General features: G+C 44.1%; 1 protein-coding gene across 3 annotated transcripts in view; it reads right to left on the bottom strand.

Annotated features, from left to right (window-relative positions):
* ARHGAP10 (Rho GTPase activating protein 10) overlaps positions 1-27,002 on the bottom strand; it is a gene marked incomplete at both ends in the record, with an annotated part of 308,500 nt that overhangs the window by 76,512 nt on the left and 204,986 nt on the right. For all 3 annotated transcript variants that reach the window (XM_080697718.1, XM_080697720.1, XM_080697719.1), the window contains 2 exons: positions 18,444-18,603; positions 19,926-20,031. In XM_080697718.1, the coding sequence (XP_080553844.1) occupies positions 18,444-18,603; positions 19,926-20,031 (266 nt within the window). The remainder of the gene's footprint in view (positions 1-18,443; positions 18,604-19,925; positions 20,032-27,002) is intronic.

The following is a 27,002-nucleotide window of genomic DNA, read 5'->3' as shown; positions in this document are numbered from 1 at the left end:
ATATTTTGTGTGAGTTTCTGGTATACTGTGGCTTTATGTGAACATGGACAGAACTGTATTCGTTTACAAAGGATGAGACAACTTTCTCATAGCCTAATAATCTAACCACTCAGAGATGTGGTCTGGCCTCGTCTGCAATCTGTAGCCCATGTGTGCTTTTGGTAATTAAGAAGTAATAATGACAAACGGCAGACCAGCTGTGCAGTGATTAACAAGAACCTTCTTAAACACACTGCCAGGCACCAGCCTGGCTCAAGCCACCACATAAAGCTCATGACTTTATGAAATCAAACATAGGGATTTCCTTTCTGACTCCCACATGCTCCAGCAGAGGCATACATAAGCACTTTTCTGCAATTTAAACTTGGAGCCATCCACGTAGTAATATTGACCAAAACACTATGCATCATTTAAGCTTAAAAAGAAAAAAAAAATACATTCTTGTTTTTCTTGGGAGAGTGGAAAGACCATAAGGAATTTTCTAGCTGTATGGCTGAACTGCTTAAAATCTCTTTTGGAACAAAGCAGGCTGTAAATTAATAAAGGAAGCTGTGTGACATCGGTAGGTTAACTTCAAGTCTCTCCGCTTTAGCTTCTTGCATTTACCTACAAACTGGACACAACCCAAATACTGTCCAGCCTTTTGCAATGGGCTGGTTGGCTCATGACTTGAAGGAAGTAAAGCTTCACCAGGTCTGGAACAACAGAGACTGGACAAGCCTTCAGTGCCTAACCGCTCCCCTAAGCAGGAAAGAACGCTCAAGAGAGGGCATCTGGCATATTTTTAGTTCTATCTTCTCTATCCCCTGCAGCTCAGCTCACCCCTGTGAATGGAATAAGTAACTATCCTTGGAAGAAAAAGTGATTTGACCCACAAAGGATACCTAGCATCTAAGCCTTCAAAGTAGAGAGCAGAGGGTCTCAACTGGCTCTTAAGAAAGAAAGCACCAGGCTTCCCATAAGTCCAAACTCAAAGACTCATCACGAGGTCATGTTGCCCAGTCCCCACTGTTACACTGCAGAGCTGCCATTTCTAGAATGGAAGATAAGACTTCTTTCTTTCAGTGTCTTCTGGCTCTTCATATGGTGTAAGGCATGTAAGAGCTTAATAAATATTTGTTTGATTCATTAATAATTATATAAAAGAATGCCAACCACAAACGCCAGATCATCTATTACCATGCATAATTGTAGATATATCTACCAGTAAATAGAATATGATGAGCCAGCCATGGTGGTGCACTCCTGTATTCCCAGCACATGGGAGGCTGAGATGAGGGATCGTAGGTTCAAGGACAGTCTTGGCAATTCTGCAAGAATTTCAGCAACCTAGGGAGACCCTAATGCTAATGCAAAGATAAAAATAAAAACAGGTGGGAGGCAGCTTGGAAGTAGAATGCCCCTGGGTTCAATCCCCAGTACTGCACGTGCATGCGCACACGCACACAAAAATATATAATGATGTCTTATAAACCTATCACCTAGGTACATCAATTACTACCGCCTGACCAATCCCAGTTCATCTATATTTCCACCCCTACAATCACTTTGGAGCAAATTTCAAACTATGCAGTGATCTCTCTGGGAAGCTCTCCATGATTTGATATGACCCTTTTCTAGAATTCTAGGTCATCGCATCTCTGTAATGATGAGAAACACTGGTTACATGGTGTTCTCTGCTCGAAGGCTCGGTGCATAATGATCATCAGCCTACACTGCCACCTCTGGTCAAGAGAAGACCCCCAGCACAAACCAAAGTGAAACCCCAGTCCTTCCCCAGGTCACCATGGATTAGGGGATGCTTGTAGTATGCCTAGTTAAGATATTAAAGAGAAAATCTGCAAGAGAGGAAATGCTGACCCTGCCAGAGAAAGATGGCGCTGATCCCGGGCAGCGAGCATGCCTGCTGGACATCAGCAGAGGGCAGAACACTCTTTAAATCTTCTTAGAAAAAGATTTTAGAAAAATATGTAGAACACAGAGGATGAGAAAGCAAACCTGGAGGAGGGGGTGTCAGTGTGGTACAGATAGTAACAAGCCCAGGCTGAGGGATGGAGGGAGCCTGCCCAAGAAGCAGAGAAGATGGCAGACCTGGTGGCGCCCTGAGACACTGCGGGCCCTAAAGACAGCTCTTGAGGGGAGTCGAGGGTTAAAATAGACATAAAGCGAAGGAAACCAATTCCTGCCCTCCAAGGTCACTCTCAAAAAGGAATCACCCAACTGGAAAGTTAAAACAAGGAGCGCTCTTGGGGGACTTTCATCCCCTGCCAAATTAACCCAGTGACATAAGACCATGGCTTGTAATTTACTTAACCTGTCCTGACCGCATTCCTCTGGGTTCCCAGGATCCTCTGTGGAGTCAGTCATGCACTTTTTAATATATATATATATTTGATTTTACTGGCATATCATAACATACGTACATATGGGGTATGGTGTGATAATTTGATACATGTGTACAACTTGTAGTGATCAAATCTGGGGTATTAACATTTCCATCCCCTTAAATATTTCTCCACATCCTGGTTCCAAACTATCTAGGGAGAGAACCTGACTTTGCTATTGGGTGTTTAGCCCTGGGGCGCAACAGATCCGGAGAAGATGAGAACCAAGTCTTCTGAGTGGGGCTGGAGAAGTCCATCTCCCCAATGAACAGATCTTGAAGGGGCTGGGCTGTTGCCCAAAGAAAACATTTGTACCAAATTACTTACTACGGGACACTACAAACCAAGAAGGGACCCAGAAAAGTACAAAGGGGAAGTGGTTTGCGTTCAGAGTCTAGAAAAATATCCTTCGCTCAGTTCTGCCTGTCTAGAAATATTAGGAAATCTTTGGGGGGGGGGGCTTTTCTTTGTAAGCATCCTAGTCTGATGCAAAGTACTCTATTGTTAGTGGAGAGGCTTCAAAAGTATACGTACTTCAGCTGGGCGTGGTGGTGCACGCTTGTAATCCCTGCGCTTGGGAGGCTGAGACAGGAGGATCACGCAGGTTCTTACTCAGCTATTTAGTGAGGCTTTCGGCAAATTAGTGAGACCCTGTTTCAACATAAAATATGAAATAGGTTTGGGAGTGTAGCCCGGAGGTAGAAAGCCCCTGGGTTCCACCTCCAGTACCACACACACACACACACACACACACACACACACACACACACACACACAAGTATATGTACTTCAGGCTGAGCATTACTAAATGAAAAATCTCAACTCCGAACCATGAAATATGACACTCAAAGTTTCATGCATCTTGGATTTTGGATTAGGGATGCTCAACTGGTAGTGCCTATGTAAACATTCCAAATCACCCACCCCAGATAAAAACCTTTGAAATCTGAAACGCTTCTGCTCCCGAGCTTTTGGGGTAAGGGTTACTCAACTAGTATAAATATAAACTTTTATTAACTCCAAAATTTTTGCTAAAGGCAGATAATTCATCTTAAAACTTGCTTACAATTCAGGGGGGGAAAACAGTTCTTTATGTATTACTGAAGTGATTATTCATGTTTTCATTTCCCATTTTAGTGTTTATATATATATAAACACTAAAGAATATAAAATTTTTATATTTTTTACACTAAAAATTTAGTGTATATTTTATACACTAAAAAATAAAAAAATATATATATATATATAAAATTTTTTTGGGGGGGTACTGGGGTTCCTGGAAACCCTTCTACCTCCGGGCTACACTCCCAGACCTATTTTTTAAAAATATCTTTTATTTGGAAACAGGGTCTCTTAAGCCAGCGCAGCTGGCTTCGAACCTGCGCAATCCTCCTGTCTCCGTCTCCCAAGCACAGGGATTACAAGCATGCGCCACCACGCCCAGCCTAAAAATATTTTTGAGACATTAAAATATTCTATTTTCAGTGATTTAGTGCAATCCATAACTATTCCATACCTGCTGTTTCTGAGGATCAGTCTACAGAAGGCCAGCCTTTCAGGCCATGACAATAATCCCACAGACAAGACGGCAGAGGGTTACAAACTCCGCCACCCAAGCCAGAAGGTTATGGGTTTGAATCCCAGCAACGCCATTTACCAACTGTGTGACACTGGCCAAATACTCAAGCTAAGGCCATTTCCTCGTCTGCAAAATGAGGACAATCATATCGAGTAGGGTACTAAATGAGACTGCAATGCTGTGTACTTTATGGAATATGAGCATGTGTAACTCTCAGCCACGCTGTGACTGTGCATTAATTGAGCTGGTGGTAGCGAGGAGGAGGAGGAGGAGGAGGACAGCAACTAGAGCTTAGCAGACACTTGGAGGACAGGTGGAGCTCGGGGGCCTGACACTGCACAATGGTCCTAGAGGACGATGTGTCTCATCCATCACACTTGAGACGAAAAACTAAAGGTGACATGAAGAAAGGCGCTTCCTTTGTATCGTATCCCACAGTCAGCCAACCCTTGGTTTTCTCAGAATGCAAACAAGTTACTGCAGTCATTTATACAAAGTGTGATTATCTGTGCGTATTTATCACACCACAGCAGTGCAGGGGCTAAAGGACAGCCTCTAGAGATGGACAGGCTGGGTTTGAATTCCAGCCTGGCCACTTCCTAGTTCTCTGACCTTGAGCGGCATAATGAGCCTCCCTGAGCTTCACTCTCCAGTATGAACCCAGCAGTGTGGAAGGTGACTTGGGTCACCTTAGCCCACCTCAGCCCTGCGACCTCCACATTAAGCAGTGCTCTGTTATTCCATGTGGGAGGGGTACTGGGGAATAAACCCAGGGGTGTTTATTCCTATACCCCCCCAAGCCTTCTTATTTTTTGTTTTAAAACAGGGTCTTGCAGGCCGGGCGTGGTGGCACACGCTTGTAATCCCAGCGCTTGGGATTACACTGTTTCCACAAGAGACCCTATTTCCACATAAAAAGGTAAAAAAAAAATAGGTCTGGGAGTGTAGCCCGTGGGAGTATATCCCAGAGGTAGAAGGGCTTCCAGGAACCCCAGTACCACAAAAAAAAAAAAAAAAAAAAAAAAACAGGGTCTTGTTACTGGGCATGGTGGCGCACGCTTGTAATTCCAGCGCTTGGGAGGTGGAGACAGGAGGATCGCACTGGTTCGGAGCCAGCCAACCTCACTGGCTTAAGAGACTCTGTTTCTAAATGAAAAAGTATAAAATAGGTCTGGGAGTGTAGCCCGGAAGTAGAAGGGTTTCCAGGAACCCCAGTACCACCCCCCCAAAAAAAAATAATAAAATAAAATAAAATAAAAAAATAAAAAACAGGGTCTTGCTAAGCTGCTGAAAATCTCTCAAGACACGATCCTCCCAACTCAGCCCCCAAGTACTGGGATTTACAGGTGTGCACCACTGGGCACAGCCATACATGCCCCACGCTGATCTCTCTCGTACAGGAAAGGCATCTGACAATCTCTCTCCATCTACCTACACATCCACCACCGCGCCTGCCCCTCGCCCTTTGAGTCTTATTTTCCCTTCCGAGTCCTCTTCATGGTGCGTCAAGTGAGGAGCAGGGCAGGATCGCATCTGTGTCATCCCTTTGGTCCTCAGATGCTGCTGGAGGCTCAGGTGCCGAGCACTCTGAGGATCTGAGGACCTGCCTTTGTAGCACCGTACCTCCAGACACATGGGCGGAGAATTCTGGAATTGGCAGGAATTATTCGGACCTCACTCTACCTCCCCAGCCCACCTCTATTATGAACACAGTCTCATTATTAAAAATAGAATCAAAAACTCACATCCTGGCAGGTTGGCCTCCCTCGTGCCGAGTATGCTTTCTAAGACAACAGAGAATAACTCTGTTGCCCCCTAGACCACAGCTCTCCCGCTTGCTGGAGACTGCCCCAGTGCTGTGTCCACGCTGGGAACTCAACCACTGCAGAAGGACTCTGGCCTGCATAATGATCTCTCTTCAAAGCACCCTCGTCCAGGGAAGGACCCACCAGCCATATGCGGCGCTACAGGACTGCTCAGAGCAGAGGTGTCCTGTGCTGTGGCTTGTTGGAAACAGAATCAGCAAGACAATGCTATTTGTATTTGTCTTTCCTTCTTCCTTTAAGGACAGAAGATGTATTTTGGGCTTTCAAAGCATTTTAGCAAATTGGGGACCGGGCATGGTGGCGCACGCTTGTAACCCCCGCGCTTGGGAGGCGGAGACAGGAGGATCGCGCTGGGTAAGAGACCCTGTTTTCACATAAAAAGGTAAAAAATTAGGTCTGGGAGTGTAGCTTGTGGGAGTATATCCCAGAGGTAGAAGGGCTTCCAGGAACCTTGGTACCACCAAAAAAAAAAAAAAAGAAAAAAAATTGGGGAACTGCAAAGCCATGTTGAGAAAATAAAAATCAAAAAATAAAAAAGAGTCAAGTGTGGCAAGGCCGAAGAGGCCGACATTTCTGAAACTTGGGGAGACTAGCGGGATTGAAATTTGTTAAATATTCTTTTTTTCTCTTTTGTGGTATTGGAGATTGAACCCAGAGGCAGTCTACCTCTGAGCTATACCCTCAGTATTTTTTGTTTTTGTTTTTGTTTTGAAACAGGGTCTCGGTAACTTGCTGAGTTTCACTATGTCACCGAGGCTGGCCTTGAACCCGCGATTCTCCTGTCTCAGCCTCCCAAGTGCTGGGATTACAGGCGTGCACCATCATACCCAGATATTCTTGTTGGAAAGTTTTCACTTCAACACTGAACAGTCTCATCTGAGGCGGACATAGAGCGTTTTAGAAACTCTGAAGTTGTACTATTTTGTTGTTGTTTAAGACATTATTTTCCTCTCATACGGAAACGGTTGCTGCCTAGCAACCCCAGGCCAGCAGAGCTAAATCAGGAAGCATTTCAGACAGGAGTCTGGGTGTTTTTAAAGAGATTTCTTTTTCCCATTACATGATAAGCTTGCAGCCAGGCATGGTGGCGCATGCCTGTAATCCCAGTACTTTGGGAGGCTGAGACAGGAGGATTGCACGTTGGATACAGGCCTTAGCAAGTTAGGCAGGCCCTCTCCAACTTAGTGAGACGCTGTTTCAAAATGAAATAGGGCTGGGGATGTAGCTTGAAGGTAAAAGACACCTGGGTTGAACCCATAGTACCGCCAAAAAAACCCCACAAAAAGACACACTGTATGACTAGAAGATCCCGTGCACTTGATAAAAAAAATGGTCTGCATACTGTTTACCCAGCCTACTTTATACTTTATTTCTTTTTTCTCTTAGTATTACAGATTGAATCTAAGGGCATTTCATCTCCAAACTATACCCGAGCGCATTTTTTCTTTATAAACAGTCTTCACTAAGTCGCTGAGGGCCTCCCTAAGTTCCTGAGGCTGGTCTCAGACCTGCGATCTTCCTGTCTCAGCCTTCCAAGTAGTGAGGTTATAGGCATGTACCGCCACACCTCTTTTACGTTAAAGGATGACAGAAGCCAAATGCAAAGAGACGACTAGGATGTATTTGTTTTGGGGAGCAAAAAGAATGGATCCACAGGCTCTCATTTGTCAAAAACCTTCCCCTCGGGACGGATGCTAGGACAAGCCAAGATAGATGGGGAAATCCATTCCAACACTGCACCTGGGAACAAGGAAGTATTCTTCCTGCCCTTGGCAAAGATAGGCAGACTCAAGTCAGAAAGTTGGTTTCAAGGTTAAAAGAATAATTGACAGCTTGACACACCTTTGTGTGTACCTGACTGCGTGTTCTACTGATCACATTAAGAGACCTGCCAAACCATATACAGTGGTCTCCCATAACTGTGGGATGTTGATTACAGAAGTCCTCCCAAAATCCACAAATGCTCAAACCCCTTATATAAAATGTCACAGAGTATTTACTCTGAGCCTGTGCACGTCCTCCCATATGCTTTAATCTCTGGATTACTTATAACGCCCTAAGGAAAAGCTAATGCTACATTAATGGTATACTATACTTTTTCAAGGTTTAATAACAAGAAAAAAGGCTGTGCATGGTCAGTATAGATAGAATGTTTTCTATAATATTTATCACTAGTGGTTGAGTCATACCAAAAACACGGAACCCGTGCACATGGTGGGATGAATACGGACCCTTCTCATCTTTACCCCCTACCATTCTGTGACCGAGGATGCAGGCTACTCGAGGATTGTGTAACACATATCACCAACAGGGATTGATTGTAAACAGGGTCTCAGTATATAAACCGAAGAAACTTCTGGAGGAGACACACACATCGGCTCTCTCCACGAAGCATGGTCATCGCACGTGACCTCCACGTTCTCAGCAAGAAAGCTGTGACACAGGCTCTCACGGTCCCCATTCAAAGGCTAAAATGCTTATTTTGACAAAGTTGTAAGAATCCCCGTGAAGGATCAGTTTCATGTGTGAATAGCATGTGATTGTTCTCTGGGCAGCCTACGGTGCAGAGAAACTGTAACACAAAACGGATAACGCTGGGACCAACTCCAGGACCTCCTGACCAGCAGGGAATTAACAAAGCACAGGAGCATGCAAAGCGAAGGTCAACTCAAAGCACCACGGTTTGCACACACATGACTCTGTTTCAAAATAAGGAATAAAAATAAATAGGGCGAGGGGTGAGGCTCAAAGGTAGAATGCCCCCATGTTCGATCCCCAGTAAACCACCCCCCAAAAAAAATAAAATTGCAACAGGATCAAGACCATTTACATTAAAATTGCATTAGTATATGAAGTGGTTTGGTTGGGGTACCATTAAAAAGCCTTACTTTGAAACTGGGCATGATGGCGCATGCTTCTAATTCCAGCATTCGGGAGGCTGAGACAGGAGGATCGGGGTTCCCAGACAGCCCCAGCTACTTAGTGAGGCCCTCTGCAACTCAGTGAGATACTGTTTCAAAATAAAGAATGAAAAATCAGGCAGGGTGTGTGTGTAGCTGGGAGGTCAAATAAATAAATAAATAAATAAAGCCTTACTTTATTTAAAAAAATGTCAATTCTTTCTGATATTAAAATAAGAGTGATACACACTGGGCATAGTGGCACACCCCTATAATTCCAGTATTCAGGAGGCTGAGACAGGAGGATCACAGGTTCAAAGCTAGCTTCAGCAACTTAGCGAGGCCCTATTACAAAACAGAAAACTAAAATAGAGATGAGGGTGCAGCTCAGAGGTAGAATGCCCCTGGGTGCAATTGAGAGGGAGAGAGGGAGAGAGGGAAGGAGGGAGAGAGAGAGAGAAGACAAAAAGAGAGAGGATTAAAAGAAAACTACCCTGATGCTAGTGTTTGATACTTTTCAATGGCTCTTCATAATCTTCAAATGCCCTCAGGTAGTTGGGGGAGAAAGAGGAGTCATATTACAAATCTACTTTATGACACTGAATGTATAAAATACATGAGCTCAACATGCACAAGCCCTATAACTCTGGAAAGAGCACGTTTCCTGTTTAACTAAGTCCTTTTAATGAGTCGTCCCCTCCAGCAGTAACAGGTAGACCACGTCACCTGGAGGTATAGCTCAGAGGCAGCACTTACCCCGCATGCACAAGTCCAAGGGCGGGAGGACAGTTGGACAGAAGGGCCTGTGTGCACCCCCAGAGCGATTGGCAAGCCGCGCTCAGCTCAAGCACCAGGCTCCAGCCCTCCCTTCACTTACACACCTGTTCTTACTTTTCCTCTTGGAGTATTCTTTTGCCACACAAGAAAAGCACAAGGTAAATATGTACTAACTGTCACCCATTCCTGAATGCTCATGTCTGTACGAGTTGGCTTCAGCTCTTGTTCCCAACACCTATCTCCCTCCTGAAGGGGCTCAATCCCCTGGGCGGCCGTCACTCTCTCCCACCTGGGGGCCCGATGCTGGGGTCCTTGACAACGCCCCACACAACCCCAAATCGTAAAATCCTCATGCTTTATGAGGATATTGTTCTTATCCTGGTAATAAAAAGCAAAGGCTTTGTGGCTGGGTAACTTCGACTCAACCCCAAGCACTGCTACTTACTAGCTGTGTGTGCTCACGAGTACACTCATCTCTTGTGTGTACAAAAGGACAATATATGTAAGAAGGATTTTTTATCTACAGAGGGATAATATCACGTGAACTTATGCAACGGGGGTTGTATGTTTTTAAGATATAGCTTAAGTGTATATAAACACATATAAACAACCAGCCCCACGAGGTTACACAAAGCAAACATCCTATAATAAAAGCAAGTAACAGCATGAGAATCGAATGGATACTGTCCATGCCAATCTCATATCTTCAACCATATTGTATATTATACTTTCTACTCCTAAATCATTTTAATAAGTTTCATGCCACACCTCCAAATGTTTCCTGGGCTTATCTTGCTGGACATACAACTATTAAAACTTATTATGCCATAACCTTTTCTCCCTTTTAATTTAATTAATTTCTTCCTTTATTGGTAGTGGGGATTGAACCCAGGGGCATTTTACCTCCAGGTGAAACCCCTAGCACTTTTTAAAAATTGTTCTTTTTAAACAGAATCTCACTAAGTTGCTGAGACTGACCTTTTTCTCAGTTCTGATCCTTCTGCCTCAGTTTCCCTAGTAGCTGGGATGACAGGTGTGTGCCACCATGCCTGGCTCCTTCCTCTTATTAATAATATTCAAGCCGGGCATGGTGGTGCATGCTTGTAATCCCAGCATTCGGGAGGCTGAGACCGGAGGATCACGGTTTGCGGACAGCCTCAGCTACTTAGTGAGGCCCTCTGCAACTCAGTGAGACCCGGTTTCAAAATAAATAAGAAATAGGGCAGGGGGTGTAGCTCAGAGGTCGAATGTCTCTGGGTTCCATCCCCAGACCCGCAAAATAATAATAATAATTAATAATAATAATAATATCACAATTGAATTCTTAAGAACACTTTCCTTTGAGATTCCTCACCCCCAAGTCAATCCCGGGATCCTTGTCCAGTGAAGCCCTTCACCCTTTTGACCTACACTTAAATCTCAGCCACACAACCCTCCCTCCCCGTCTTTGATTCCTCTACTGTTAGACTGAGCTGCCGCCAGCTGCAATTGGTCCTGGTACCTGTACAATTAAGCACAAGAGCCCTTCAGTGGCTCCTGTCTCAGGCTCCCCACACCTGGCCCGACTCTCTTTCCAACCTCATCTGGCGCCATGTGCCCAGGTTCCAACAAGAACTGGGTTCCCAGAAAGCTCCCTCCTCCTCTCTGCTTCTCCAATTACATGCTCGCCCCACCTGGAACATCCTCTTAGCATATCTCCACCTGTTCAAACTCCATTCTAAAACCATTCAAACAACCTACTCAGGGAAACTTTCCAGACTCTCCCACTACTTAGATGTGGGCTCGCCCCTGAAGTCTTGCTCTGATAGCACTGAGTCTCCACCATGTATTGTAGCTGCTTTTGGACAGGTCTTCCTTCCCTGACAGGGACTCACGGTACTTATTTCCCCACATCTCACACCAAGTCTGACTCACAGCAGGCACTTAGGGAGAAAAAATGCTCTATATAACAAGGGACATACGCGCGCGTGTGTGTGTGTGTGTGTGTGTGTGTGTGTGTGTGTGTGTGTGTTACTAGGGATTGAACCCAGGAGCATTCTACCTCCGAGCTCCACCCCCAGCCCTATTTTTTTTTATTCTTTACTTTATTTATTATTTACTTACTTACTTACTTACTTACTTAGAAGTGCTAGGGATGAAACCCAGGAGCATTGTACCTCCAAGCTACACCCCCAGCCCTAATTTTTAGTCTTTTTATTTTTGAAACAGGGTTTCGACGAGTTGCGAAGGGTCTAAGTAGCTGAGGCTATCCGTGAACCCTCATCCTCCAGTTTCAGCCTCCCGAATGCTTGGGATTACAAGTGTGCGCTACCATACCCCGCTCTTTATTCTTTATTTTGAAACAGGGTCTCAATAAGTTGCTGAGGGCCTCACTAAGCAGCTGGAGGCTGGCTGCAAATCTGTGATCCTCCTGTCTTAGCCTCCCCAGTACTGGGATTACAAGTGTGTACACCACCACGCCAGGCTACAAGTCTACTTTTTAAAGAACAAAATGTATGCAAAACTCACAAATTCGGAGGCACAACCCCAGTTTGAAAATCCTTGGGAAGTTCACAGTACCCTTCCCACCTGGGAAACAAAATTTTCTGGCAAGGGAAGAAAGACCTTGATAATATTCTTGACCCATGAACACTTCTTTTAAAACAACATCTTAATGGATCAAGTGTAAGTGAAGCCAAAACATATGGAGTATGCTTCCTATCAAGCACATATGGGTTTTATTTTAAAAAAAAACATAGCAATGAGGCTTAGAGAAATTGTCAGATTAACGAGGGGTCTTTTAGCAACTTCAAAATTCAGCTAGAGCTTTCTTGATTTAATTATATGAAGTTTCCTCTCTGCCTTAGTGACTTTCCTAGAATCAACATTTTTCTCATTCCCAGGGAGGGAAACTGAGCACTGAGGGGAAGCACGCCCTCTCTCGTCCCGCCCGCCAGCCAGCCTCTTTCTTTCCTCCCCAGCTGGCCCTGGTGTTTCACACCTCCATCCTTTATTGCAATTTTTCTTTCTTCGCAAGACTCTTCTTTTTAGCCATTGCTAACCTTACTCTCTGCACTGGTTTGGACTTAGAATGGCCCCTTCGCCCTCATGGAAGCCGGGCTTGGCTGCTGAGGAGGGGTCCCTGGGCTGTGGCCTTGGGGATTACATCAGGCTCCTCCCACGCTCCTTGGTCTCTCTCTGGATTCTGGCCTCCAGGATGGACACGAGAGCAAAGCCTCGCTCTCCCCATCTCTGCTTTCCGCCGACATCCTCTGAGATCGGCAGTCCCAGCCTCACATGGCCTGAGCCCCGAGATACCTAGAAAGACACCTAAGAAACTGAGTAAATTACTCTTCCTCCCTCTAAGTTACATGGCCAGTCTTTTAGGTAATAGCAGTGAGAATGCTAAGAGATTCTCTCTTTCTCTTCATATTCCCAAATGCTGGAAGCCTTCTAGGCCCCACGTGCTAAGGTAACCATCTCAGACCAGCTTAGCTACATACACAGTCCATGCTAAGTGGAACCTGTCTGCACAGAGAAGCTTCCAAGGACCGGATGGGACCATGAGCAGTGTGGACCCTGATGCCAACTTCCTCCTTAGTTCTCACAAGTGTTTACCCTTGCCTTGCCCTAAAGCCAACTTGCGAATGCCCCTCCCTAAAGTATATCCTGTGACTGCCCTTCCCTAAGCTTAACCCATGACCTCCTGGCCATTTAATTATTTTTTTTAGATATGCTTTAAACACTCAATAGAAAAGGATGCTGGTGGAAGGTGAGGCAGAAGCTTTTTCTGCCTTATCCCTAGCCACCCCATGTATTTCAATAATAATAATAATAATAATAATAATAATAATAATTCTGACTCCAAGTCATTCATGGGAGGGACTTCTAATACCCAGCATACCCAGATTTGTACTCCTTCCCTCACTACTTTGGAATCAAAAGTAAGTTGCTTGAGTCCTGCACGGTGGTGCGCATCTGTCATCCCAGTATTTGGGAGGCTGAGACAGGAGGATCAGAGCACAGGTTCAAGGCCAGGCTCAGTAATTGAGTGAGGGCCTCAGCAACTTAGTGAAACCTTGTTTCAAAATAACAAATAGGGCTGGGGCATAAGAAAGAACACAATTATGTCCTTTGCAAGGAAATGGATGGAACTGGAGCATATCATGCTAAGTGAGATTAGTCAGTCACAAAAAAGTGAAGGGTCGGATGCTCTCCCTCATATGTGAAAGCCAGGGAGAAACTGGGACACAGGAAGAACTCAGAGGAGAAACTAATGGAGTGAAGGAAGGAACCTAGCTGAGGGAGATGGAGGAGGGAGGACGACTTGAAGCGGGAAACACCTCAAAGGGCAGGATGTCCACACACAAACCTACAAAGCCGACTGCTGTGCAGAGAATGGGAAGGTGGGGAGGGAGGAGTGGGAACTGGGGGAGGCTCCACGAGTGCTGTGTGTATGCATGTCTCTGTCAGCCTGAACTGCATCAGTGCGGATGTAGAACGCACCTGGGTTCAATCCCCAGTACTACAAAATAAATGCATGCATGCATGCATACATACATACATAGGATAGGACTGGGATTGCAGTTCAGAGGTAGAATGCCCCTGGGTTCAATTCCCAGCACCCCCCAAAAAACAGGGAGTTCCTTGGGGGTATCTGTGGGTTCATCATCAGGGAACCTGTGGCTAGTACAGATATATGTAAGAGGTTTGTCTTCACAACCACCCTTGTAAGCAGCAATATGTTCAGAGCAGGGACTGGCCTCAAAGAGCCAGGAGCGGAAGCGCACAAGAATAAAACTAGAGCGCAGAGGTAAGGCGCTGGGGAAACGAAGCCCTCAGAATTAACTAAGCCGAGCTGAGGCCCCTGGCTCGCCAGCCCAGACACCTGCTTCCAAGCCTCCGCCCAGGCGCACAGGGGAGAGGCTGAACCTGCACCTCCTCCCTCCTCCACAGGAAGGCTGGGGACTTTGAGGGATACCGGTGGTGTGTTCACAGCTCTATCCAGCCACAGAGGGGAAGAGAAGGAAGGCACAGCCGTCCACTCAGCTCCAGAAGCTCTCATCTGCTCTGTGATAACCAGCTTGCCGTTACTACTTGCAAATTCCCATAAGGTTTGTTCACCAGGTGGAACTTCTTAACACCCAGGAAAACAAGCTGCTCAAGAAAAACATGGAAAAGAATGTGAAGGAGGGGCGGGGAGAGAATGGGGTGGGAATTGGGTAGGGGCTCAATGGGTGATGTGTACGTGTATGTCCACACAAGGTTTTTACTCCAATATGATGTATGGATATAATGCACCGATAAAAAAATTAAAAAAATAAAAGGAGCACACATTGCTTTAGAAATAAAGAAAAATAATAAGAGAAATCATAAAAAAAAAAGAGAAACACCACACCAGGTCTTAAGCCTAACTTTTCAGTAGAAACGAAAGTCCACACAGGCTAGACCAGCTCCAGCAAGAGGCACAAGGACCCAAAAAGTGCTCTGACAGAGCTCTGTTCTAGGGGCTAGGTCTCTACCGGTCTGTCGCTCTCCCACTCCTGGAATTCCTCAAGATACACTGAACATGCCGACTCATCATTTAATAAATACTCACCAAGCTTCAACACATGCACCAGGTATTACTGTAAGACTAGGAAGAGGCCTCTTCCCTCAACAACCTGGCAGCTAACAGACAACAGCTGAAAAAGCCAGCTACACAGACTATTCAACTGGGGTGTTATGGGATGCGAGGCCAAAACCATGGCTCTCACCCCAGATCACAACCGGCTTTCCAACAGGGACTGTGGCATTCGTCTCTACATCCTGGCACCTGTTGCCTACTCGGTACTGAATGCAGACTCAACTTTTAAAACTCCTCTGAATATGCAAATGCGTAACTATTGTGGTTAGAATATAGAATGCCCTCTGGAAAAGATTATGGGTGGCAATGCAAAAATGCTCAGAGGAGAAATAGCGGGCTCAGGACTCTAATCTCATCAGTGGATGCAGCTACTGAGGGATTAATGATTTGAATGGATTCACAGAGTGGCAACTTAGGCCTTTATCTGGGGAGAGGCTTGGTAAACTTTGTGAGATTCTTGGAGGTCTGCAATCCCACAAGTGTGAAGTAACACTGCCCTAAAGAATAAATGTATCTTGCTGGGCATAGTGCAGCCCGTGCCTATAGTGAGGAGGCTGAGATAGGAGGATCGCAGGTTCCAGCCTCAGTAACTGAGCAAGATACTGTTTCAAAGTATAAAAATAAAAAGAGAGAGGGGTGTAGGCTGGAAGAATGCCCCTGGGTTCAACCTCAAGTACCAAAAATAAATAATAAACAAATGTGTCATTAAAACGTGGTGTACCTGCACATTGAAAGAAGGGTACTAACTCGCTGCTAACTCAGCACCACCATCTTTCTCAGGAGGTGGAAGATTCACCTTGAGGCAGTGAAAGAGACCCAAGCAAAGGCATGGGAGCCTAAGGGGACCGCGCTCCCATGTGCCCTTCAGACACTGCCCATCCACGCTTACTCACCCAGACCAGGAGGGGCCAGAGAAGTGCTCTAAGTGGACAGCAAAGGGCTCCTTCACATCCTGAGGACAAACACCAACTGCCATAGGTGGGACCCAACACCGGCAAAGGCCACACCTGGGTCTTGCTTTAGCCATCAGCAATAAAACCTTTCTCTGAGGTTCTAAACGTAGACGGAGGAGACGCTTCCTCCCCGTGACAGCGGCTCCCCTCGCTGGCTGCTCCTGATGATTCTCATGCAGGTACAAGTTCAACAACACAACACACCTGGCTAATGTAGCCATTTAAAAGCATAAGCCCCATGCCTTGCCAGGGGCCAGCAAGCATTTTCTATAAAGAGCCTGATAATACATATTTTACTTTATTGGCTACCTGGTCTCTGTTGTAACTCCCCAATTCTGCTAAACCATCGTCAGAGTAGCAGGAGATAATATGTAATCGAGGAGAAAATAACAGTAATCCGGGAAAGGGATCATATCATGGCAATAACAAACAGTACTTCTAATGTTTAAAATGTTGCACTATTCATGAGAGCTGGAATAAGGCATCAACTCAGATGCCTTCCAGTGAACAGGAAAAGAAGTGTGGTATTACACATTTTACACACACACGCACACATACAAACAGAGAAAGAACACTATTCAGCCACAAAAATAATGAACTCCAAGCCGGGCGTGGTGGCACACGCTTGTAATCCCCACGCTTGGGAGGCGGAGATAGGAGGATCGCGCTGGTTCGGAGCCAGCCGCACTGGCTTAAGAGACCCTGTTTCCAAATAAAGTTAACAAAATAGGTCTGGGAGTGTAGCCCAGAGATAGAAGGGCTTCCAGGAACCCCAGTACCACCAAAATATAAAAATAAAAATAATGAACTCCTGCTTTTTGCAGCAACACAGATGGAACCGGAGGTCACTGTGTTAAAAGAAATAAGTCAGACGTGGAAAGTCAAATGCCATATGTCCTCACACATTTGTAGAAGCCAAGAAGTCAGTCCTGTAGAAGGACAGAAAACAATGGTGGTCACCAGGGAGTGGGGAGGGCAGGGGAGGGAGCCAGGAAGAATTTCAGTAAAAGGAGCATCAAAACACAAAGAAGAGGAATTACCTCCGGTTCTTCTCTGGCAGTAGGGTAATTATTGGTTAAATGATATAGGATATATTTCAAAATGACTACAAGAGTGAAAAAATCCCCAATGCATAGAATTGATTAATGTTTGAAGAGAAAGAAAGGCTTATGACCCCAATGTGATTGTACAGTGTATACATGTACTGAATTAGCATAATGCACCCCATAAAGATGTATACATATCACATCTCAATAAAAAACTGTTTCATGGATATGGTAGAACAGAAGAGAATATGAAAGCAGTCCCTGCCCACTCCGACATGGATCTCCTAATGTGAATCCAGCTCAACCCCACCCTCCCGCCCCAAGAATGTGTGCCCATCCCCTGTCCTCCCTCGTGCCAGACGTGCCAGAGCAGTGTGAGGAGCCCCCCCACCCCTCCTCACCTGCCATTCACAACAGCTGGTCCAGCCACCTTGGCCAGGTGGCGTGACCCTTACAAGTGCCAACAGACACTAGCCTCGGCCAGAGGGTTTCAGGGACATCTCTTCCTCCTCCCTTCTCCTCAGTGGTGCTCATGGTCCTTTTTATATCTTGGACCTTGAATGCCATCCAAATGCCAGTGTGTTAAAGGCTTGGTCCCAGAGTGCTGCTATTGGGAGGTGGTGGAACCTTTAAAAGGCGGGGCTTAGTGGTGAGAAGTCAGGTCACTGGGGGTGTGCCCTTGAAGGGGATGTGGGGACGCAGACTCTCCTCTTGCTCTGTTTCCTGGTACTATAAGGCATGCAGCTCTGCCACAGACTCCCACCACGATTTGGCCCAAAGACCACAGGACCAAGGGATCAAAACCCTCAGCAATTGTGAGCACCCTTTTCTCCTGATAAGAAACCTCTTCTCCTGCTAAGTTTATTATCTCAGGTATTTTATCACAGTGATGAAAAGATAACACAGTCCTTGGGCTCCACCTCCTTTCAACTTTCTTCATTTGCCTTATTTTTCCCCCTAAGCTACAAAGTCCTCCCTTGATCAAGCACGCAAGGGCACTGCAACAGATGCTTTGAGAGAGAAATCCAGGGCTAGGAATGAAAGCAAGAATGACAACAAAAACCTCAGCAGTTCCCAGTCACACTGCAGATGCACCTTTGCATCTGAAGGAAATGTTTCTTCATTAAACCAGTAAGGTAAGAGAAGACAAGATAAGGTCCACATTTATGGAACTCCACCTTAAGGCAGAAACAGAATTTCTTAAGAATAAGTTGTCATAATGTTAATAAAATTGAGAGAGAGAGAGAGAGAGAGAGAGAGAGAGAGAGAGAGAGAGAGAGAGAGGAGAGAGGAAACTAAGAGGAAGTTGTACGTGACCTGTTGACAAGTCCCAAACAACAATAATTCTTTGAAGAAAAAAAAATTTTTTTTACCTTTTCGTGGTTTTCAATTAAGATTTCCACGACAATATTCTGAAACTTCAAATCCATTATGGCAGCAACAGTTTCTTCCTGTGGCCTCATCAGAGTTGGTCCAAACACTACTCCCAAGTTGGCCACCGTCATTAGATTCTGCTTGGAGTGATTTGAAACACTAGCATTGACAAAGGGGGGGAGAGGAGGGAGAGAAGATCCATTTAGTTATGAGTGATAACTGCAGAATGTACCGTATTCTATCATGAGCCTCAAACTTTCTGTCTCAGAAATGCCTGGGTGGGTCCCTCTCACTTTTTTATTCCTCTCTTTGGATCCCTCCCACTTTTTTATTCCTCCCTTTAATGTTCTACTCTAGTCATGATGGCTTTCCTATTAATTTCATGAACTGACTAAGCTTGTTTCCTCCAAAACACAGTACACCCTATCTTTACCCCAGAGCCTTATGCCCTTGCTTCTAGGGACTGATAGACCATAGGTGCCTTTGAGAGTTATCTTCACCAGCACAGAGTTTGATCAGAGCACCTACTCACTCCCTCGGCCCGTGCCTTAGCACAAGGACAACTGTTCTCAGCCTTGCCTACCCGCTTCATCCATGTCTCAATCCAGGAACCGCACTCTCAGAGAGACCCTCTATAATAATCCTCTTCATTGTCTCACACTTAACATATATTCTCTGTTCCCATACTCAATGGTGTGGTCTTGGCAAGTTGATCTGAAATTACTGTGCATTTTTGTTATGTTTACCTTTCCCCCTTTAAAAACTAGCTTTGTAAAAGAGGGGACTTTCTTTTGCTTGATTGTGTACCTGCTGGCGCCTACGGCAGGCGTGCAATAAATATTTGTTGGTCAAATAAATGGCAATGCCAAGGAAAGGACCTCAAGCAAGCAATAATAGAGTCTGGCCTCCAGTTTTACATATATAAAATGAAGGTTCTGAAACAGTGAGGATCACCTTCCTCTGTAAATTGTATTAAAGTTATTGTGATCTGAGAGTCATTTAAATTTGGAAAAAGGGCTGGATCGTCCACTGAATAGATTTGGCTTGCTTTTGGAACAGACTAGGGGGAAAAAAATTGGACCTATGTAATGACTGCCCATTAGTGGGTTAAACAAACTTAAAGGACATGTTCAAACTGAAGAGTTAGGTAGGTGTGAAACCAAGCTAAACTTGTAGCAGACTTATAATTCCATTTCCAGACTCTACACACGAGGCAATAGGCAATATTCTCTTCTTTCACTTCAAATCAACCCGAGTTGCTGGCAGTGATGTTAAAGCAAATAATTATACAATTTTGTGAAAGTGTTGGGTTTCACCACTCTTGTCCAAGATACACAGTGAGTTGAACATCCAGCCTGCCCTTGCAGGTGTGGTCCCGGGTATTGTATACACGGCCCCAGCTCCAACCCACCCAAACCCAAGAACACCATCCGGCACCGGCAGCAACGCAGAGAAAGTTTAGGGAAGAAAGTGAGGCTTACTTCATTAAGTGCTTCACCAAAATATCCAACATCTCTTTATTTTTCTCTGGCAGTTTGTGCACCAAGAAATGGATAGCATTAACACGAGACTCTGGACTGCCACTTTCTTTAAAAGAGAAAAGACAAAAATAAAGTACTCAGAATCAAATTCCTACAAACCAATAATTTTTATTCTTATCAACTCATTCATTCATTCATTCATTCATTGCAGCACAAAGAATAATAAAATAAATGGGGTGCTCTCTACCTCAAAGCTTTATCTCCAGCCCTTTTTCTTTTTTATTTTGAGAGTGTCTCACTCAGTTGCCCAGCAAATAATTACACTGAAATCCTCCTGCCTCAGTCTCCCTAGTAACTGAGATTATAGACATGCACCATCATACCCAACCACATCAATAATTAGAAAAGTTCATCTGTTTAAGATCCAAAAATACAGTTTAACCATATTTTTCTACCATTAATAAGGAGGAAAAAAAACCTATCTTTCCCACTATTATGAATCTCCCACGGCCCTCAGCCATCAAGGTATTTTGTCCGTAGTTGCAAACAGTCCCTGGTTCAACAGAGCTCTGTCTCAGTTTCTCCTGCTGCCCTGCCCCACCTCAAGTCCCAGAATGCAAGTCAAACACCGAAAACAAAGCTATTCCTCGTTATGGTCATACCGTGTCCCCAAAATGATATGGCATAGTTCTAACCCCTCGCACCCAGGGTTTTAAACGGGCTGATTTATTTTAAGCAGAGATGGGAAGGTGTGGAGATAAGTGCATCTATACAGATGAAAACAAGGTGTGCTCACAGGGCCCTGGAGTCAGAAGGAACAGGGAGAGCCACCAGGGCCTCGTGGGAGGCACCTGTGGGCTGGGAAAGGAGGGCAGGGCCAGTAGTCTGGTTTCCGCAGGAAGGAACTGGGCAAGGCGGGGCAGGCAGGTTTAGTGTTGTGAGTTTCAATCATTTCAGTGGACTCTAGGGAAAGGAAGCTGTCCCTAGGCGTTCTGTCCCTGGCCCCAAAGTGACTGGGGCTGAAGGGTGAGCACCAGCTGAAGGAGAGCAGGCAGGTGCAGCACCATTATAAAATGTGTTATCATCTCTAGGAATTGGCTAGCCCGGGAGAAGCCATCTCCCAGTGCCAGTGAGGCCCCCAGCTCCCAAAATATTTTTCTTTGCAGTACTAGGGATGGGACACCCAGGGGCAGTCTACCTCCGAGCTATACCCCCAGCCTTATTATTTTTTATTTTGAAACTGAGTTGCAAAAGCCTCACAAAATATCATAATTATAAGCCACATTAATATAGTGGCATTATTTATTTTGTTCAGTATGTAGCACTAAACTGCCAGGGTGCTCTACCACTGAGCTACATCCCCTCCTGGCCCTTTTTATTTGTGACAGAGTCTCACTAAGTTACCCAGGCTGGCCTTGAACTTGTGATCTTTCTGTCTCCTGAGTTGATAAGGTCACAGGTGGGTGCCACCACACCAAGCTAAAGAAAAAGATTTTTAGTCCATTTTGAAGTTCAAAATATATAGAACTAATCCTTTTATGTCACTAAAGAAAGTCCTGCAAGCCAAGGGTGGTGGCGCCCACCTGTAATCTCAGTATTCAGGAGACTAAGATAGGAAGATCCCAGGTTGGAGGCCAGCCTCCGCAACTTAGCGAGGCCTTCCTGCACCAACTGAGACCCTGTTTCCGAATAAAAGGGGTGATAAAGAAGTGACTGATGAGAATTAGCTAGCAGTTTGTTGTTTTGAAATCTTACCATCTTTATGGTTTCAGTTTTCCTTAACATAAAGAAAACAATATCTGCTCTGTAAAATTCTAGACAATATACAGAAAAGACAATTTAAAAATCACTAGAAATCCAGTATGTAAGAAATAATATGCAATCGGACTATATAGAGAATGTGTTCGTGTCAGTCAGAGAGGCTCAAACTGAAAAACAGGCCAAAGATTGGAACACAAATTTCACAAAAGACTTATCCATGCATACATACACCCAGTGGACTAAACCTGTATCAGAGACACAGAAACTGAAAGCCCAGTGAGAGACTAGCGTCCACACCAGGATGCCTAGAAATGAACACTGAGCTTTGGCAAGGACCCAAGGCAGCCAAAGCTTTAGTAGACTCAATAGCAGGACATGTTTTTATTTACTCATTTCTCTTTTGCTGCTGGGGCTGAAATCCAGGGCTGTGTACATGTTAAGCAGGTGTTCAACCTCTGAGGTACGCCCAGCCATAGACGGGGATCATTTACAACCACTCGAAAGAAGTGTTTAGCAGATCCACTGAAGCTGAGCAAATTCCACTCGCAGGTATAAAACCAGGAGATACGCAGATAAACGTTCATCACAAGACACACGCCAAGCCAAGCACGGTGACTCACACCCATAATCCCAGTATTTGGGAAGCTGAGACAGGAGGACTGCAGGCTGGAGGTCAGCCTCGGCAACTTAGCGAGAGTCTCTGAAATCTAGCAAGAGCCTATTTCAAACTGAAAAATAAAGAGGGCTGGGGGTCTAGCTTGGAGGTAGAATGCCCCTGGATTCAAGAGGGAAGGAGGAAGGAAGAAAGGAAGGAAATTAGAATATTCGTAGCAGCACTTTTTTAAATAGCTACAAACTAGAAACAATTGGCATGTTCATTGAGAGTGGAAAAGATTAAGTATATAATGGCATATTTATACAACAGAACACAATGAAAACGGACACCTGATTCACACAACATGGGTGAATTTCACAAGATGACCCAAACACAATTGACCCCCTGCTACACACACACACACACACACACACACACACACACACACACACACACACGCTAGCTAACAAAAGCCTTTTAGATACAGTTGACATTTATCACTGGAAACAAGAACATAGCTCTGGAAAATTAGGACTTAAATTATAACCTGGTTCTAAATCTGGACTTTTTTTTTTTTTTTTTTGTGGTACTGGGGTTCCTGGAAGCCCTTTTACCTCCGGGCTACACTCCCAGACCTATTTTTATATTTTTTTAATTTGGAAACAGGGTCTCCTAAGCCAGCGTGCACGGCTGGCTTCGAACCTGCGCGATCCTCCTGTCCTGCCTCCCAAGCGCGGGGATTACAAGCATGCGCCACCACGCCCAGCTTAAATCTGGATTTAAAACCAAGATACTCATCAATATTAACAACAATTTTATAAACATCACAATTTCAACTAACAGTTTTGGCTTTTTTTTTAAAAAAAAAAAAAAGTAAACTCAAAACCCAAACTGAAACAATTGTCAAAAGTTTCACAGGAATAAAGGATCATTGCCAAGAATATGAGTTTTGTATTTTACATATTAGAAAATCAGGAAAACATTTACTAAAAAGCTGTTCCTAACTCAGGAGTCTGTATCTTGACATTAATAACTAGCTTTCTCCAGTGGAAAACTAGTATTAATGTTTTGGCATTTCTTGTAAAGAAACACAAGCTGGAAAAATAAGTTTCCCATCCTGTAGGGACAATGTTCTTCATTTCTAGAAATAATGGAATCCCAGTCCTTGGGAGGCTGAGACAGGAGGACTGTGCAGGTTCGAAGCCAGCCTCAGCTACTTAGTGAGGCTCTCAGCAACTTGGTGAGACCCTGTTTCCAAATAAAATAGAAAATAGGTCTGAGAGTATAGCCCAGAGGTAGAAAGCCTCTGGGTTCCTTCCCCAGGACCACAAAAATAAAATAAACATAAAAAATAAATAAAAAGGGTTGACTGGGGGTGTAGCTCAGAGGTGGACTGTTACCTGGGCTCAATTCCCAGTACCTATCACCAAAAATATATTTTTAGTATATAAAAACAAGCATAAATATGTATATTTAAGGAGCGAGAAAGAGGGAAAATAATCCATTTTTAAAAAGTCAAAACCTTCCACTTTCTTTCACGAGTCCCTCTTCCACTTGACCACCTTACCTTTTTAGAAATCAAATATAAGTTTTTTCCAAGTCTGCATTTTTCCTTTTCTTCAAAATAAAAAAAAACTATTTGTCAACATTTTTAAAGCTACTTTGTTCTTTGCATTGCTGAATTTTGATATTAATCAGAGCTTTCTATTAATAGGCATTCCTATATGGCTACAACATAATAACTGGAAGGCTTCCAAAACATGTTTTTAGGATGCTATCTTCAGTTGCTTATGCTATATACCTTGTTATATTTTAGTTGACATGAATTCACAAAGAATAATAGGCATAATGATTTTTTTAAAGTCTGGGATACTGAATTAATCACGCAAAATACTAGCAAAATCCTGATTTAGAAATTTACTAGAATAAAAAATTTTTAATTGTATAAGTAAAAATCATCTATTATAATTGATCTGTTTATGATGCTATAAAAAAAAAACCAGACTGAAGAGGTAGGATCAAACTTACTGAGCTTACCAAAGACAGATAGGCAGATAAATGCCAGATTATTTTATATTTAAACACCACATGTCAATAACGCTGTAATTTAAGGATGACTTTAGCACTAACACTGAAGCAATTCCTAAGGGCCAAGGGGGCTTCTGTCAACAGCCATCGGGCACTCCCGCTCGCCTGTGGGGTCTGATCCACTGTGAAACAAATACCCCAAGCTGCGGGATGCTCATGCCATTAAATATTCAATTGCTTTGATTGCCAGCCTTCTGAGTCCCTTCCCTGCAGGCTTACCAGCAAGGATAGAACATGCTGGTTAGGGAAACACCAGTGCACAAGGACTCTGAGCCTACTCACCACAGGTGACATGCTCAAAGGTAATAACATGCAGGAAGGTGCCAGGCAGATGCCTACTGGGCTTCTAGAGGTGGACCCATTTTTTTAATTTCCTGCATAGACAGAATTAAACTGCATTTTCGTCTTTTGAATTTCCTTACCGAGGGATAGCTCCAGCCCATTTTATCATTTTGAAACAGAGTCTCACTAAGGCTGGCTCTGGTCTTGCTGAAGCTGGCCTCAAACTTGTGATCCTCCTAAGCCTCCCTCTCCAAGTACTGGAATTAGAGGTATGTACCATAATGAATTCATTAAGAGAACTTAACTTTTTTCATTTCCTCCAGAAAAAAAAAAAGAAATTATGTTCCCAATACCTTCAACTCTGAATAAGGACAGAAAGTTGGGTTTTTTAGAACAAGGAACCAAAGATTTTTGCTTTTTGTGGTAATGACACAGATCACAGCCTTGTATCATGCACTCAAGAAATTAACTCAGAGGTTCTCAAGAGAAAACTACAGGAAAGAAACTGATGAGAAAAAAATCAAAGGACCCTGGAGAAACCTACAGAAACTCGCAGGAGGCAGGGAGAAGAGACAATCTCGATGCCACAGAACAGATGGAAACCACCACACATGACTGAGAAGAATCAAAAATTAGTTTCCATGCTGGGGCGAGAGGCGGTAACAAAGACCAGCGACGCTGGGTAATTTTAGCAGTCAGCTCAACTAACAGACATCTTCGCAAAACAAGGTAAGCTGTGCCATCTTTAATGGAAAATGATAGCTTAACCACAATCCCAATTTTCCAACAATATTCCAAGAGGGAGACTAATTTTGGCCATCTGATTTCTTTAACTGTTTTATTCAAGCCTTAGAAGTACACATGCAAAAGATTAGAGGAGCTGAGCCTCACTGTTTCCTAAGAGGCAGAGGGGATGGAGGCGGCTACTCACAAGAGAGGGAAATAAGAAATCCAGCTCTAACCTGGAAATGCTGGATCCTAAAAGAAACCCATTTAGCACATGTACTTTTTCTCATTAAGCTGCTACAGGTCCCACCTCCAACTGCAACTGCATTTAGGTGCAAATCCGTGCCAATTTTTACAGTAGCTACAGCATTTACCCTGGAACAGGCCTGCTATTCACATCCTTAAGATGGTTCTATTAACAGCACTGCCACAACATCAAGAAACAAACAGGGTACTTGTCCAGTAGGCGACGGTGATATCAAACACACCTGGAACAGATTCATGGACTTCATTACTTCTGAACAAGTTCCTAAGACCCAGGGACTTCCTCATCTGGTGAAATACGTTGACGTTAGAATTTCACACACACCGCGTTCAGTTACAGGTGCGATGATGCCAACTCGAACCTTATTCCGTCATCACTTTAATCTGCCTCCGATTCTCAAAAGGTTCTAGATAGAAGCTGGCGCCCTTGTTTTTTTGTTGTTGTTGTTGTTTTTTTTCCAGTCTCTGAGGCGAGTAACATGAAACAATTGTCCTGCAACTAAGTTTAATTTCTCCTTCCCTAGTTTGCCAAAAGTGCCACAAGGAAGCAATCAAAACAGCCAAGCACTCACTTGAGCTCCTGCCAAGAAAACTTTCCCCCACTTCCTTGATCACACAAATTCTCTTTAAAAAAAAAAAAAAAGAAAGAAAGAAAGAAAGAAAGAAAATTCCTTTTCAATGTGAAAACAAAACTGAATAGAACCACATTTTTGCCTCTTCAGAGAGCCTGTTTTATGGAGGTAGACTACTGGAGCCTACACATTGCTTCTTTCTGTAATGAACGAGGAACCTTCCCACTGGCTGGAGCAGAGACCTCCCAGGAAGATAACATTTAAAGCCATGTTCAGGCAGCAGTAACATAGTACCCAAAGGGATTGTTCTAAGCTTTTCAAGAGATTAAACTATGGAATGCATCCAAGGAAGAAAAAAAGATAAAAGGAAAACACAATTTCAGCTACTGTCAGTGCACCTGCGAAAACCAACACTGGGAAGTTTAGCCCGTGGAACCAGGGTTTTGAATTTTAAATACAATTCTCTATAATCTGGCAAGTTACTTAACATGGCTCAGTCTTCATTTCCTTACCTATTAAATACCTAACGCCAATCTACTTCAGAAGAGTAGGATGATTAAACAACATGTGTTGAGGATAAAAAGTGAGCTTTATGATAACAGGAAACAAGAAAGCCTTGGGCGCACACATGACTCACACACACACAAAAATCTAAGCGCAAATTAAAATTCCGCCAACTACGGGCCTTTTCCACTTAACATTTTACCACCTATAATTCATTCTCTATCAAATACTGTTTGGCCTTCTGGCATTCTCTCATAATATTCCTTCTGTCTGTCATTTCCATCT

Source organism: Muscardinus avellanarius (genome assembly GCF_963383645.1).
Source record: "Muscardinus avellanarius genome assembly, chromosome: 6".
Lineage (NCBI taxonomy): Eukaryota > Metazoa > Chordata > Mammalia > Rodentia > Gliridae > Muscardinus > Muscardinus avellanarius.
Note: the sequence above shows the minus strand (reverse complement) of the source record. Positions and strands in the feature narration are given on the sequence as shown.